The 17,152-nt window shown below is 36.4% G+C and overlaps 1 protein-coding gene across 1 annotated transcript in view; it reads right to left on the reverse strand.

The window, feature by feature from the left end:
• snx25 (sorting nexin 25) overlaps nucleotides 1-16,746 on the reverse strand; it is an 84,403-nt gene extending 67,657 nt beyond the window's left edge. Inside the window, exons 1-2 of the mRNA XM_056472287.1 lie at nucleotides 15,843-16,746; nucleotides 13,911-13,995 (exon numbers count right to left, since the gene is read on the reverse strand). Of these exons, the coding sequence (XP_056328262.1) occupies nucleotides 13,911-13,995; nucleotides 15,843-16,145 (388 nt within the window). The 5' untranslated portion in view covers nucleotides 16,146-16,746. The remainder of the gene's footprint in view (nucleotides 1-13,910; nucleotides 13,996-15,842) is intronic.
• Nucleotides 16,747-17,152: the final 406 nt, after the last annotated feature.

A 17,152-nucleotide genomic window follows, 5' to 3' on the forward strand; every position in this document is an offset into this window, starting at 1 on the left:
CATTTATTTTAAAGGGGTGGTCCACTACAATATCATATTTTAGTTTATGAGTAATGTAGCTGTGTAAACATAAACAACATCTCTGAATGTAATATGCTCAAAGTTCAATGCAAAGGGAGACATTGGCTTTTACAGAGTTAGCTTAGCAAAGCCTACAGGGAACAAAGTTTGGGGACTACAAAAAAATACATCCAGGCTACTGAGATCACAAACGATTCACCATGCGCACACAATAGGCTTGAGCTGTATCCAAATTTTGATTCCGTCAAACCTCCTCCCTATTTTACCTTGGTATCCGGTATTACCCTGCATAATAAAAAAAATTATGATGTAAGCCTCAGACAGCGTCACCAAACTGTTGGCTTGTGCCTAAACCAATCAGAAACTGAATACTGTATATGCGACCTTAAGATCACGGTCACCTGTTTGTGTTGTTCATATAGATCTGCGCGGGACGCTCTCTCTCATTCACACACACACACACGTAGACAGCATCAAGCCAGCGACGCACAGCATTACGCTCTCTCTCATTCACACACACACACACACACATAGACAGCATCAATCCAGCGACGCACAACATTACGCTCTCTCACATTCACACACACACACACACACACACATAGACAGCATCAAGCCAGCGACGCACAGCATTACGCTCTCTCTCATTCACACACACACACACACACACACACACACACACACATATATATAAACAGCATGTGCTCGCTCGCTCGCCCCGCTCACCGTTCAAATTACACCAGAGTTACCGACCCCTTCCGCGCTTTATTTGGTTGGGTCCCGCGGCTCCCGCAGTATAGCAGCGGGAATGCAGACCTCTAGTTCGTATTTACCACGTCTCCCTTCTCGTTCGGTCAAAACCCGAAATACTGCTAAAATGCAGAGGTTGTGTTCTTTTTCGAGATCAGGTCACTAGGTGTGCGACTCGCCATCTTACCTCACCTCTCTCCTACACACTTTCCCATGATGACAATCACACATACGCATTTTTAGGCATTAAATAAATGATATTTAATATTAAATACTTGTCTCCTATAAGTGCATTGTTTTATATGAAGGTATAAAGGTATTGAAGCTGACACCGTTGCTATTTTTAGATCCTGCAGTATACCATATTACCGTATTACCACCCAAGCCTAGCACACACCCCGCGCACTGAAAGGGCGTGGCTAGATGTGCTGTAATGTTATAGCAGAGAAAGCTAAAATGGCGTCCAAACGCTGCCATTTCCACAGAGCTTCTTCTGTTTCTGTATTTGAGCTTCCAAAGGACACGACACAAAGAGAGAAGTGCTTACAACTTAAATTTAATTATGTTCCAGAGAATTATAAAAAATATATAGCTAGCATTTGACAAAGAAACTTTCAGAATCTCTTTCAGTTCTGCGCTGGATTCAGCTAAATGCTCCTCAAAGCAGGAACAGTTTCGTTCATAATAGACAAAGCTGTAGAAATTTTTTTTTGTTAAAATTGATCTATTACATGCACAGTTTCTAGCGTTAATGGTATGTTGTTGCAAGGACGTAAACAAGGATGTAAACAATGGGAAATGCTGTTTGGCACCACTAACAATTTAGCTACAAACTCATATTCATCAGTCAAACCGCTGTAAACACCCACAATCATCAGCAGCGCTGTAGTGTCTCTCTATGTGGACGCTATCTGTGCGTTCTACATCTCAAATAACAAACTTGCAAAAGATACGAGAACAATTCTTAATACTTAAACATGCTTATAACCTGAATATATGTGAAAGACACTTGTCAGATTTTATTTTTGAGAGCAGTCGTGAGGTTCAGCTGTGTCCTCTTTATTTTCTTTCTGATTCAGGCTTAAACTGATACAGCTAACAGCTACTCTGGTTCACAGTGTTTACACAGTGCAAAAGCGCATGCTTGAAGGAGCATGACACTTTTCCTGGTGACGTGAAGCCGATTTACAAATCACAGCACAGTATGTTAGCTGACCAATCAGAGCCTCTTGAGATCAGGCCTTTCAGAGGAACTATGAACTATGACAGTCGTTTTCATGTGAGCCAGGTAGCTGTATATAATCAAAGTAAGATATAAGAAAAAATAAGGTGATTTTCTACAAATGAAGCATGAGCACACATTGCTTTGCATCTTATAAACACAACCAAGCCTTAAAATACACTCTGGACCACCCCTTTAATAGATTATCCAAATACTCATTTTGAAAAAATATAACATTCATAAAATAATAAATATTTAAAAATGGTTTCTATTCTCTTTAAATTAGATTAAATTAAAGTTGAATCAAATTAACGTTTTTTGACTTAAATCACATTAAACTGACCTAAAAAATTAAGTTAATCTTTTTTAGCTTATAAAATGAACCTGGAACATAATTAACTAATAACATTGTTAAAATAGACGAAGTTGTCATGGCTAATATGAGAGTTACAATAAACGTTTAAAGTTAAAAACTGTTATTGTAAAATATAAAGCAAGTCACTTTCACGCAACACCAGACAATCGACAGGCAAAGCATTAATATAGGGGATTATATTAATACCAATATTTATATTTATCATTATTAAAATGTGGTCTAATGAAATTGGCTGTTATCGGGTGTTTGGATGAACCTTTACCATAGCTTCTCCATTTAATGGTCGGTCTTGGACTTCCACCATCTTTGCAGTTTTTTTAACCAGTGTTTTATGTTCTAATCGAATTCATGTCCAAAATGCAATGTATTTTGGCCAATGTTAGCCAATAGAGTAAACCCAGATCTGCACTGAAATTCTACTGGAAATAGTAGACCATCTTGGTGATTTGGGAATACTAACATACTATGATGCTAAATCTATTTAGGATTGATAGTAGGCAATGCAGCACAAGTTTTTACAGGGTGTTACTGTGTAGTTGTTAAGACTTTGCTAGTTGGTTTTTAGGGTGTTCTGAGTGGTTTCTATATGGCTGCATACCAGACCATGTCCAATGATCCCGCTGTCAACTTCTGATAGACTTGAAGTTATGTTCATAGCAAAGGTTTTTTTTAAGTGTGCTTTGTGTTTTCCTTTAAACTAAATAGATTTCCCACAGTTGATATTAACCTCTGATCAGGTTTCTCTGCTCCACCAGGGCACCTGGGCTATTAGCTGCTTTAACCACATTACTGACCCAGGATCAGGTGTCAAATATGACGTAAATCAATTTGTACACTTCCTGTAGCTCGGCCTGATGGGCCAAAGAATAGAGAATGGAAGATATTAATGATGGATACCCATGTGTAATCATGCTATTAAGCAAACCATGAACAGAAAAAAAAAAACAAATCAAGACCATAATAAGGGCAGGACACTACGATGATGATGATGATGATGATAATGAAGTATATTAGTTAAGCATGGCAGTTTTATTGATAGATTTATTGATATATATATATTTTTTTTTTTTCAAAATCTGTGTATGTTTTATTTTGATATGAAAATATTTTATTCTCTAATATTTTATAATATTCATATTCTATGAAAATATTTTCAGTTTACTCATTGAGCATAGCTTGCATTAAACTCAATGAAACAATTTGTGCATGTGGTTTAAACAAAATTCTGTTTCACTTAATGAGTAACATGAGTAATAGTATGTTTTTTGGTTTTTTTTTTTACCAAAACATAAATCACGATATGTACTTATTTTGGAAAACTAACAAAAGAAACATGTTATTTATTAAGTACTAGGGTTAGGCGATGTCGACCAATTTAGCATCGTACGATGTCTAATGTGAAACATCAAGATGGACGATGGCATTTTCGTCATAGGCAGAGGTGAAATAATTATTTATGAATAATTAATTCATATTGAATAAATTATTTGTAGCCTACCGTTTCAACTAACTGACCCGCATGATTTTGTTTTACCCATTAACAAATCATAAATGAGTAAAGATAAGTTGCACACAAATTATCACCTGTCAATCACTTTTTCAGCAGGACTCTGGCATGAATAGGCAGAGTGATCTGTGTCGTTCTAATGGCGTCGACAAACTTGGTTGGTAAAAAAGGTACACAACCAACAGTATCTGAGGTTTTCACTAAAATGACTAAGCACAAGTGTGAAAGTTAAAGATTGAAGCAGTGTACTGACGCTGTGACACGGTACCTGATAGATTAAAAAGACCGAAGAATCGTTAAATAGAGACAAGATTAATTAAATATCACGTTCATCAACAATAGTGAGATGTGATACAGCGCTACATCCTTGATAACTTGCCCTGCTCTCTGGAGCTCAGACGAGCGCATGACAGCGTGTGTGTGTGTGGTCAAGTGATTTTCAGCGGACAGAAGGCTGTTCAGAAATGCAAGGTAAAACCCAGTATGTATGTGGATCACTTTCGTTCTGAAATGCCATTTTAAAACTAAGACCTATTAGTGTAAACAGGGCCTAAGTGTGCGGAGGATTGGCGATGCCGGCTCAGCATCGTGTTGTCTATAGGCCATCGGCGATGGACGGTGGCATCGTCTATCGGCCCAACCCTATTAAGTAAATACCCTAAAATGTCCAGTTTATTTTAATCATTTTATTTATAATTTTATTTTTGGAACTAGATAAACACGAAGTATAAAAAAACAAGATAAACATACAGAGATTTCGAAAAAACAAATATAAATGCATGGTTTACGCTACATTCATTCTTCCATGGTGGGGCGTCACACCAAAATTCATCCCGCCACGGCTACATTACAGCTTCTCATTCAAAACATTCAGTCGTTGTTTTTTTTATAGCGGGTTACAATTACACCAAAACGTGTTAAAAGGTAAGTGAATTATAACAGCGCAAACCTTTCTGTAATCGTAGTGCTGTGCCTTATTCGTTTAACCCTTTAAGAAATCAGAATCAGAAAGAGCTTTATTGCCAGGTATGTTCACACACACACACACAAACACGAGGAATTTGTTTTGGTGACAGAGCTTCTACAGTGCAACAGAGTTACAGAGACAGGACAAAAAACAGATAATAAATATATTTTTTTTAAAAATAGAAGCAAGTAGTGAAATCAAATATACAGATTGACAAGTGTGTGTTCAGCTATATTACTATATACAACGTTATATGTGCAGCTGTTTGTGCAAATTGGCATGTAAAGTGTGTTGTTAAATAAGTGTATATGTGTATAAAAGTGTGTAGCAAGTAGTGATGTTGGTTCCACAATTATTATCATCAAGTGTTCATGAGATGGATTGCCTGAGGGAAGAAACTGTTTCTGTGTCGGGCTGTTCTGGTGCGCAGTGCTCTGTAGCGTCGACCAGAAGGTAAAAGTTCAAAGAGGCAGTGTGCTGGGTGTGAGGGGTCCAGAGTGATTTTGGCAAAGCACAAGGTGATGTGCTATGATGATATTGAAGACATTTATTAACATTCCTAGAAAATCTAATAAATGTTGGAGACATACTCGTCACATAAACACTAAATCGCACTTAAGCAGTGTTTATTTGAGACCGCACAAGAAAATTTGCACTTGAGCAACGTATATTTGAGGGCGTGCAAGAAGTTTTGTGCATGAACAGAGGAAATCGGTGCGCAAGCAAAGAGATTCACATGCTCGTATTACAATGCGATCTCGACTTGTAATAATGAGCTTACAACATTTGTCATTGAAATAATGCCATGGGTAGTTGGTAGATGTGTGTAAAAGGTCTGCCGCTACAGCTGGAAAAAATCCTATAGGAAACACTGAAATACGTTTTGTGTGTAGGCTAGTATTTTACAATATTGTAAAAACACTCAAAAATGTCTCTGTCAGTGTTTTCAAACAATTATATTTGATTCACCAAAGTCATACAACTGCCAATTTAACATCTGTCACATCCATAACGGTGAGCTGTCACGTCCATAACCAAGCTTTTCCCTCATAAATGTACAAATGTCAAATCAAATAGTCAATTATGCATGTTCTATAGAGTCAACTCTTATCCTTTGATTGTTTCTTTTGGGTTGTGTAGTTTATTTCACAGAATTTCTGTAAATATACTGCATACTGTAAACTCTATAACTTATTGGTCACATCCATATCACATGTTTATTTTCCTCATTTAAAATCATTTACATTCATAATGCTCCTAAAATGTCTTTATCTTAATCTCATGAAACCTGCAGAAACCCTAACTGTAGCTTGTCGTACAGATTAAGCAAATGTCATTGTTTTTGCATACTACACATGCTATAAATCAGATATACTCTTTTCCGTTTTGTGTATAAAGTGTCTGTAATACGTGAAGTCATGCAGACAGTCGAGCTTGTTTTGGTGAAGATGCGATAATGGATGTTTTTGGATCTACTGTTGCTGTCAGACTCCCTGCTGCTGTGCGCTTTTTTAATATTTTTGCCGATTTTACACACCAATGACAAAATCCCATCAAAACCAACGTCACGCAGTGTAAATAATCAGTTGTCTGGTGTCCATATTGACTCACACATGCTGTCGGAGATCTGATAAACAGAACAAAAGAAAGAGATTGGAGAGATGAGAGAGATGCAGCTCTGTGTTATTCTGGATCGTGATGATTCTAGCTTTAAATTATTCAAAACACTCATTCTCATGTGTGTGTTTAAGGATTCGGCTGGCGGTTTTGTTTTTTTAAACCAAACTGTGTTTACTGGGATTGACCTGAATGTCGACTTACTCATTAGGCCTACCATGATATCTGTTATTTGCTGTACGATATATTGCACCAAAATATATTGCGATAAACGATATTATTGTCATTTTAAAACTATTTTATACCACTCATTATATAATGCAAGAATGACAATATAATATCCTCACAATGCAAGTACACTCTTCCAAAGGACACACATTTCATTCTTAAGAATATTTCATTTAGTCAGCGCCAGCGGTGTAGTGGTTAGTATTTGACACATGCACTCCGGTGTTTGATTCCTGCCTCGCGGTCCTATGCCAATCCTTCCCCTCTCTCTGCTCCCAATGCTTTCCTGTCAATACTCTCTACTGTCCTATACAATAAAGGTGAACCCCCCCCTGACAAGTGTCTTTCACATATATTCAGAATAAGCATGTGTAAGTAATATGAAACGTTCTCGTATCTTTTGCGAGTTTGTCATTTGAGATGTAGAACGCACAGATAGCGTCCGCACAGAGAGACACTACAGCGCTGCTGAAGATTGTGGGTGTTTACAGCGGTTTGACGAATAAATATGAATTTGTAGCTAAATTGTTAGCAGTGCCAAACAACATTTCCCATTGTTTACATCCTTGTTTATGTCCTTGTTACAACATACCATTAACGCTAGACACTCCTGTACTAGATCAATTTCAACAAATAAAAATACTTACGGGTTGTGGCTCGTCTATTATAGACGGAGCTGCTCCTTCTTTGAGGAGTTTTAGCCGAATCCAGCACTGAACTGGGAGAGATTCTGGATGCTGTCCTTTGTCAAATGCTAGCTATATATTTTTTATAATTCTCTGGAACAGTTCAAATTAAACTGTAAGCACTTCTGTGTTTGTGTCGTGTCCTTTGTAAGCCCGAATACAACAATAGAACAAGCTCGGTGAAAAAGCAGCATTAGGACGCCATTTTTGCTTTCTCTGCTATATTACAGCATTACAGCCCCTCTGGCCACGCCCCTTCGCTGCACGGGATGTGTGTGCGTGGTGAATACGCGTAACCTTAAGCGTTTTTGATCTCACAAACCTGGATGTATTTTTTGTAGTCCCCAAACTTCATTCACTGTAGGCTTTGCTAAGCTAACTCTGTAAAAGCCAATGTCTCGCTTTGGATTAGACTTTAAGAGTCTCACATTCAGGGATGTTGTTTATGTTCACACAGCTACATTACACATCAACTAAAGTTTAAAATATAATATCATAGAGGACCACCCACTACAACTCTGGTATTCCATTTGTGTGTGTGTGTGTGCGTGTGTGTGTGTGTGTGTGTGTGTGTGCGCGTGCGTGTGTGTGTGTGTGTGTGTGTGAGTATAAGAGTTAAACACAGGCAGCAGTGAATGATGGATGAAGGACCCTCTGTGACAGACCCATGGCGGGGTCCAGTGCTCATCAGCTCTGTGTTGGTAACTGGGTCTCCAGTGTACCAAACACTAAGGGGATCAAACCGTGTAAGCAAGCTCATTATTATAATCATGGATCTCATTCCCTCCGCACGATTCATTAGAAGCCTTTCAGAATCACCAGCAGAGTGAGGCTGAATTCCTCATTCATGTTAACGTTATTAGCTGTCATGCACCAGCAGCTGTTCCTGCTCACGTGATCAGACAGAGGTGCTTGAAACAGAATATATATATGAACAAAAACACAAAACCAAAATATTTGCATATATATTTATATACAATTAATTCATATTAGATGCGAACTATTAATTTTAAATATAAATAAACATAAAATATGTCCATGTATGTGTGTATTTATATATACCAAATAAAAACGCACATTACACCTATATAAATATTATACAAGCTTTTATTTTGGATGTGATTAATTGTGATTAATCTTTTGACAGGACTAATAAATAAAATTAAATCTCACCTATATATCAGCTTAAAAAAGAAAACGTCACAACATATAACGACAGAACAGTTTCAGTGAGGGCTATGCAAAAATAGAAGATATCATTATCTCAGTATATGAGCAAAAGAAGTCCATGGAAAGATCCCTCCATGACAGAAAAACAAATGTGTGTGTGTGTGCTGACATGTTTGATGGATGCTGTTATTGGTTTGTGCTATAATGTCATTCCACCCACACACTCCAGCGGAGAGACAGAGTGAGAAAACATAAGAAGACAGACAAGAAAACAAACTGCATTGTCAGAAACAACGATGGTTTTCTTAAGGCTGTCCAAAAATAAAACAGCAACACGAGAGAGACAGACGGAGAGAGAGAGAGAGAAGAGAGAGAGAGAGAGAGAGAGAGAGAGAGAGAGAGAGAGAGAGAGAGAGAGAGAGAGAGTGAGTGTGTGTGAGAGAGAGATTGTAACCCTTCTGACCCACGACTGTCTAAATAATGGTTGTTGTCAGTCTGGAGCTGTCAAGAGAGCCATTCTTATTTTTATTTCAATAACATACAAGTGGCCTTACAAGTATAGCCACTCAAATATTTTACTGTCACTGATCCATATAAATAATGATAATAATAATAATAATAATAATAATAATAATAATGTATACTATGATTATTGTTATAGTAATTTAATGTAATTACACACTAGCAATTAATGTAACATTAACATTAATGTATGTTCATAAATATGTTTTAAAATGTATATATTGTATTAAGTTAACTATAAAAAACACATTAAAAATAATAACAAATATATATTTATTCACGTTATGTCAGAAAACATTAACTGCAATACTACACAGCAATGTCACATTTATATATATACTTATGTGTATATATATATATATATATATATATATATATATATATATATATATATATGTGTATATATATGTGTATATATATATATATATATATATACACATAGTGCAGACCTACTTTTGGTACTTTGTCACTATGATACACTATAATATTCAAGCAAATGTAGTTTAGAGTGTAGGGATGGGCAATATTATATCATTTGCAATATACCGGTAAAAATTCACCGCACAGTATAAAACAAATGACTTATTGTAATAACGATAAATCCTATAATTAGACTGTGAAATGATTTTTTATTACAGTAGTACAAGTGCGATAATTTTGTGTGCTTAAGCCAGTTTACAACACCAATTTACTGACACATTTTAGAGTGGCATGGTAGCTCAGTGGTTAGCACTGTCGCACTGTCTCGAGTCCCAGCTGGGTCAGTTGGCATTTCTGAGTGGAGTTTGCATGTTCTTCCCGTGTTGGTGTGGGTTTCCTTCAGGTGCTCAGGTGCTCTCGCACGTCCCATACTAAATGTAACCCCAAACCATGATTTTACCTTCACCAAACTTGATTGATTTCTCAGAGAATCTTGGGTTCATGCGAGTTCCAGTAGGTCTTCTGCAGTATTTGTGATGATTGGGATGCAGCTCAACAGACGATTCATTGGACAAATAAACTTCTGCCAATTTTCCAAATTATAAAAGTCAAGTTATTATTTGTTGCTCTTACAACTGGGGTGGACGACAAGACTAATGTCAGGAAGTGTATAAATTTTCAGCAAAATTATCGCTATCACAATAAATACCAGAAAACATTGTGATATAATTTTATGTTCAATGAGAGTGTATGGGTGTTTCCCAGTACTGATTTGCATCTGGAAGGGCATCTGCTATGTAAAACATATGCTGGATAAGTTGGCGGTTCATTCCGCTGTGGCGACCCCTGATGAATAAAGGGACTATGCTGAAGAATTTTAAGTCCATATCGCCCATCCCTATTAGAGAGAAATGCTCAAAGTGACAGGAAGATCTTTGACTGTAAGCATCTGCGCCTTTACAAAATTATCAAAACTGCTTCAATATTCCTCATGGCTGTGAAAATAAAAACATAAAGCGCAACAGATATTTGTCTAAAAATAGCCAGACGCCCTCTAATTTCACACAGATTTCCATCTGAGCTGTGACGCTCTTTTAAAAGCGCGAAGACAGAAGTCAAGGATTTTATCATCAGCAAAGACAAGTGCTTCAGTGTGTTTTTTCCAGTCTAGCATCATTACGACAGACAGGACTGACGCTTCCTATCATCCCTCAGTCTCTCTCTCTGTCAGCCAGACACGCTTCGCGGCCTCGCTGACCTATTAAACTAATCGTCATGAATGAAAGATTTTTCACATGACACTCGTACCATCAGAGAGCAGAGCTGCAGATGGTGGATCTGTGAAATGCTTCGGATTTGTAACGAATCATCATTCCTCACCGTCAGAACGAGGCGAAATCTCACAGCAATCACTGATCAAACCAGCTCTATTATGAGTCACACCAGCTTCGGGTGTTATATGTCACTTGATAACCATTTCCTGTTTACACACTGATGTCACAGGCTGCATCATACACACAAATAAGAAAATCAGGTTTTCAATAGCAATTATTTTGCATGTAATTATGTTATTTATAATTATATGTTAATAATATTAATGAAAATTACAATTGGGCTAGGCGATAAAATCAGTATCGATTAGGGGTGTAACGGATCACGGTTGATCCGTGGTTCGTACGGATCTCAACCCACAGTTCGGAACGCACGTGACCTGCGGTTTAATAACTCTTTTGAATTTGTAGGTTTATCCAACATTTATAACAATTGCAGACTGATTTCCTCCTGCGTCATTAAAATCAGGTGTATCAAAGCATTTTCGCTTCACTGTAAAATATAATGATGACGGAAAAAGTTGTGGTGGGACCTAAATGCTTTCTTAGGTTATTAATTTTCTTAGGTTATTAATTAAAAGTGTTTTCTGTCACTGCTTGTTTAGCCTGCATTAATGCATTCAGTGTAAAGCTGCACAATTAAACATTAAAAGATCGTAATCTCAATTCAAACCCGCGCAACATGATAAATGATAATGATTTGCATATGTTTATTAATCCCTCGAAGCGCTGCATTCAAATCTGCATTTGATTGCGAGAGATTCAGTTTTTACACTTTTTCAGTTCGTTACAAACAATGAATTAACACAGACGTACTGGCAGAACAGTTTATAGTTCAGATATAAACACTGATGTTTATGAAACTTGACGCCGGTGAATGCAATTACATTGTGTAACCAATGGGTGGCGACAAACAACCACCAAAATTAGGTCACTGAATAGGTTTTCAAAAATGATCCACCTATAACGAAACATGAAGATTTATGAGTGAATTGATGAATCATTAATTAAAAATAAATATGATATGTTCTGTTTGTTAAAGCCAATGATTGCAGTAATATTTTTGTATAAATGGAAAGCAAATGACATTTGCCTCCTCCGTTTTTTGCTTATTCGAAAAATGGTCTGGTCCTTGACTCAAAAACCGTAGTGTGATCCGAACAGTGAGCTTTGCGATCCATTACAGCAGTGTTTCCCAATCCTGTTCCTGGAGGCACACCAACAGTACATATTTTAAATGTCTCCCTTATCTGACCCATTAACTTTAGGTTTTGGAGTCTCTTCTAATCTTCTGATGAGTTGATTCAGGTGTGTTTGATTAGGGAGAGGTTGAAAATATCTACTGTTGGTGTGCCTTCAGGAACAGGGATGGGAATCACTGCATTACAGCACTAGTATCGATATTTATTGACCGAACACCATTGTCAATATCGATAAAAAAAAGATTCGGCATGTAGATTCAGTATGAAGCACTATGGTTTTATTAAAATGTGGCTGCTGAGCGTGCGCCTCGGAAGAAATGCCAATAAGCTTAAGTTTGTCATTTTCAATGGAGGCGCACGACGGGCATATAAGAGCGACCGCACATGTTGTGCAAACGGTGTACACAAGACGCAGGTGCATTTTCCAGCCGCACCTAGTTGAAAGCATCTCAACTTTTCCGAATGCTGCAAGCACATCGCGATTTATGTAAATAAACTAACCAATTACATCATACAAACACAGCACATCTAAACACTGCAGTGCTTTTTACTTTTCCCCATAAACTTGCATCAGAGCTGCAGCAATGATTTATCCGTTTGTCATCCTCTGAGAAAAGAGTCGATGGTCGCCTAGTTACAAGAGATGCCATAGAAAAAGAAACCACATGCTCGCCACTTCAGGTCAGAATAACAACACATGCGAAAATGAGTGCGGTGGCTAGCAGCAGTGAGGAGATTGTAAATAAAAGAGTATGTTGCCAGAGTGGCTTTTTGGTTTCTTTTCTTGTGCATCCCAGCCACTAGCTCCCCATCTGAAAGATGTTTTAGCATTGGGGGTAATATAGTCAACTTCACAATTTGTAATGTTGCAGTATGTATGTGAATAATGTTGGTTAGTTCCTTTACTTGAAAGCTCAGATTTGATTATCAAATTTTCTTTTGTTTACAGAGTTTAAGGTTTTCTGTATCATTACTATTAACACCTTTCAGATGTTGATCTACCTTTAAGTTTGCTTTGATTGTTCAGTATTTACACTTTACCATTGCACACACTTTGTAAAATTTTATCTATCAAGTTTAAGACTCTCTTTAACACTTATGTTTATTTTATTATAACGGGATCATATATTTTGTTTATATATTTTTCCTTTTGACTATTAAAACTATTTGCCTCGGTGATGTTGGTAAATTAAAATAGTGGTTCAATAAAAAATTACTATATTGCTAAATGTATTGTTATGAAATATTCAAGAATTATCGATATCGAATGATACGAAACATGATATTGTGATCAAAGAATTTCAAAGATAAAGTAATTAATTATTTTAATGTGCAAATTTCACATTCATAATGTAAATTTACCGGGAAAAAGCCTGTTTTAATGCATTTAAACTACAATGCAATCTGTTGTTAAACACTAGCCTAAAGTGCCGTCTGTTATTATAAAACTAAGCTCAGAATCCATTCAAGTGAGAATGTTGAAGCATTTTGAAAATCTCAGAATCGATGCAGAATCAATTTTTAATGATTTTATCACAGCTCTTTATGCACCACAGAAAAATGTTCTCCAAGCATAATAACAGTTTTCTAAATGAACTGCTCAGTTGATTGCCTGTGCTCACTTAATTTTTTCTTCACATCTGCTGTAAATGATTTGCAAGTAAGCTTCATGCTTCCCAAAACTGTGTAAGGTAATGAATTCCACGCTCATTAAGCATCAATAAGGTGTATCAATTTAAAAGTCTCTCGACAATTAATCAATTGTTGATTAATCAATAGCATGCATTGTAGAATCTGAAGGTGATTCTAAACGATTCCAACTGATTAATTGAATGTGTTAGACCATTATAGGCTGTCAGGTCTCTATGTGTCCTAAAAGGGGACTACTCACCTTCTTTAAGGGCTTTATCTACATTGAGGGAAACTACGACCCGTCTGGTCTGGGCTGAATCCAGCAGAGGCACACAGAACCGGCCCTACAGAGACAGGAAGACAACCATTAGACAATAAATCAATCATTACATCCAAACACAGCACTCATTATGAAGAAAATCCAATTAAAAGACCCAAGTGAGGGCCATTTTAGTACCAGTTATAATGATTATAAATCTTAGACTGATGCAGTGTGGAATATACTAGTCAATATACAGTGTAATGCACAATACACAGCGCAGTGTAGTTTTTACTTTTTCACATACTTTTCAAGTGCCTTGGACTTATGATTTTGTTGTTTATTAGTTTGTTATCTTTATGAATCCCTTACTCAAAGAGTACCGACACATTAACTACCCATTATTATGAAGAACTTTTGGTTTGATTTTGAACTAACATGCAGTGTAATCTACAATTTCAGAATCAGACACAAATTTATAACAATTACAATAACATTCAGGTTCCAAATCACATCTTAATAACTTCAAATAGTTATAATAACTAAGACACTTAAAAATAATAGATAATAAACTTTTTGACTGACTGATTTGTAAAAATAAATTAATGAAAATTTGTCATATTAAATATAATAACAAATATACAATATAATAAAATATTTAATATTTCTATATGTCTAATATACCAATTTTTCTGTGAATATAGGCAATATATTTTGGTGCATTAAAACAAAACTGACTTATTAAACAGATATATTTATTAAAATAATATTTTGGTCACCAAACATATTTAGAAAGATAATACAATTAAATTCAAGGAAAATATTGCAAAAAAATAAATTACAACCTGAAAATTTTCAGCTACATTTTTCCATTTTTTGCTTTTCTTGCTTTTTTATGTTTTTAATATTTTTCAATAACATATTAATTTAGGTGGGCTAGTTTTTGGACCATTATTGTAAGTTATTTTGTTAGATAAGCGCCAGATTTGGCTTCAGTATTGACTAATCTAATGTATATGCACAAATATAATATTGTAAAACTTCCTATTAAATATATGAATTTAAAAGATAGATTTGTGAGGGGTGTACTTATATATGCTGAGCACTGAATATATATATATATATATATATATATATATATATATATATATATATATATATATATATATATATATATATATATATATAGTTCCTTATGTATTGCTGAAAAATGGCTAACAAAATAGGTAGGTAAAGGATAGCATATAATGTAGTGTATAAAAATAAAATGTAATCAATAAGCATTTTGGGGTTGCACTAATCTAATTATATAAAATGATTCATATTTAGTACAGAAACTGTTACAGTGAATAACATTTCAGTGAGTGTTTTCTGTAATCACTGTAAAAATGTTTGATAGACATTATTGATCAAATAAAATGAAATTTCACATTCTAATGGATGGATTTTTTTCAAATATTTAAATTACAAAATAGTACATTAACGTGTAATATAAAGAATTTATATATATATATATATATATATATATATATATATATATATATATATATATATATATATATATATATATATATATATACATACATATATATATACAAGCATTTTTCTCAGAGTCCCATGTCATGATTCAGTTATTTCACTTTTATGGCAAAGAATGGGTTATTTTCATTGCTTGTAACATGAAATAACTGAACATAAACATAAGACGCTGAGAAAAATGCACATTGTAGAAGAATATTACAGATGGCACTTAGAGAACGTATTTGGATCTGAACTCTTCATATACAATGTGTATATTATGCAAATACATAATATAATAAAATAAAATATAATATAATAATCAGACAATCACATTCTTTGACACAACCACAGTGAGTGTAAATAACGGTTGGGATGTACTGCTTTCATGTTGTGATGTGCTTTCATCCTTACCATCAACTTATTGAATAAATCCACGAGCTTGTCTGACTGTCTCTTCGTGTTGTCAAACCTGCTGATCCTCAGGGGGCTTTTCTTCACCAGCAGCCCGAAACTGCCCAGCAGGAAGCAGAACAACGCGAAGGACACATAAATAAAGAGTTTGAGGAAAAACGAGGTGAGACCGAGTCCTCCAGAGCCGAGCTGGAAGAGCAGCACCGCCGCCGCGATGCCGAGGACCAGGGACGGGTAGACGGCGCTGGGCATGAGGACATCCGACCTGCCGCTGCTGCTGCTGCTTCGGCCATCAGGACGCATGATGCCGCTGCTGCTGGAAATGACATCTCCTCACGTGTGCTCCACAAGAGACGGGCTGCATGTCGCTCCAGTTCACAGCCCAGATTTCACTCATCACAGTGTATGGCTTCAGTTCAGAGGAGAAACGCGGATGATCCGGTCCTCCGGTGACACTTTATGATGGAAACGCGCGTGTAGCTGTTGCATCGGAGCCGTTATTAAATGACAGCAGAGCACCTGAAATCTCTAGGACAGCTCGAGGACAGCTTAAATGGCTGCTAATTCAAATCCTCCACAATTGCACAAGAACACCAAGTACTCACGTCATAGGACGAGGGGAAGAAAGCAAATGTTGACATTACGTTAAACTCGTCCGAATATATGAAAACATCTCGAGGAGCCGTTGACGCGCGAGCACAAACAACGGAGAGCCATCACGAGATAACTTTAACTTTCAAGCTTCAAATGTGAAATAAAGCTGTACGTGCTGAGGGTAGTTCAAATGTATTTTTGTTATCAGCCAAAATTGATCCGAAATGTGCTAAAGAATGAAACTTATCGTCAATTTGTAGCGCTGACAAGCGGTCTCTGTTTTGCCTATAGATCATCGGCTGCCTTTCGACAGGCGAATTTGCGAGTTGTACTATGGAGAAGGGATTAAACATGAATATTAATGACGCAGCATGCCGTCCGCTGATTTGATTGGCGGATAAAAGAGACGCTCGCGCGTAGGTTGCTCTCTACTGGCGAATTAGCGAATGAGATTTGTCTCATTAATAACAATTAGTCACTTGACTGTAAGCTAGCGGAAGGTTACCAGGCAACGTCAGCATTATCTGATTAATATTCATAAGGCGATTCCTTGCCGTAGTAGGATAGGAAGGGAACGAAGACTATGGAGCCTCGAGTAGGCCACAAATCACACACACACACACACACACACAATGGGGGAAAACAACACAGAAATGAATTAAACTGTAATAATCGCGAAACAACGTCAACCAGACAGACGGGTTATTGTACGTCTG

This window comes from Danio aesculapii, chromosome 14, assembly GCF_903798145.1.
Source record: "Danio aesculapii chromosome 14, fDanAes4.1, whole genome shotgun sequence".
Taxonomy (NCBI): Eukaryota; Metazoa; Chordata; class Actinopteri; order Cypriniformes; family Danionidae; genus Danio; species Danio aesculapii.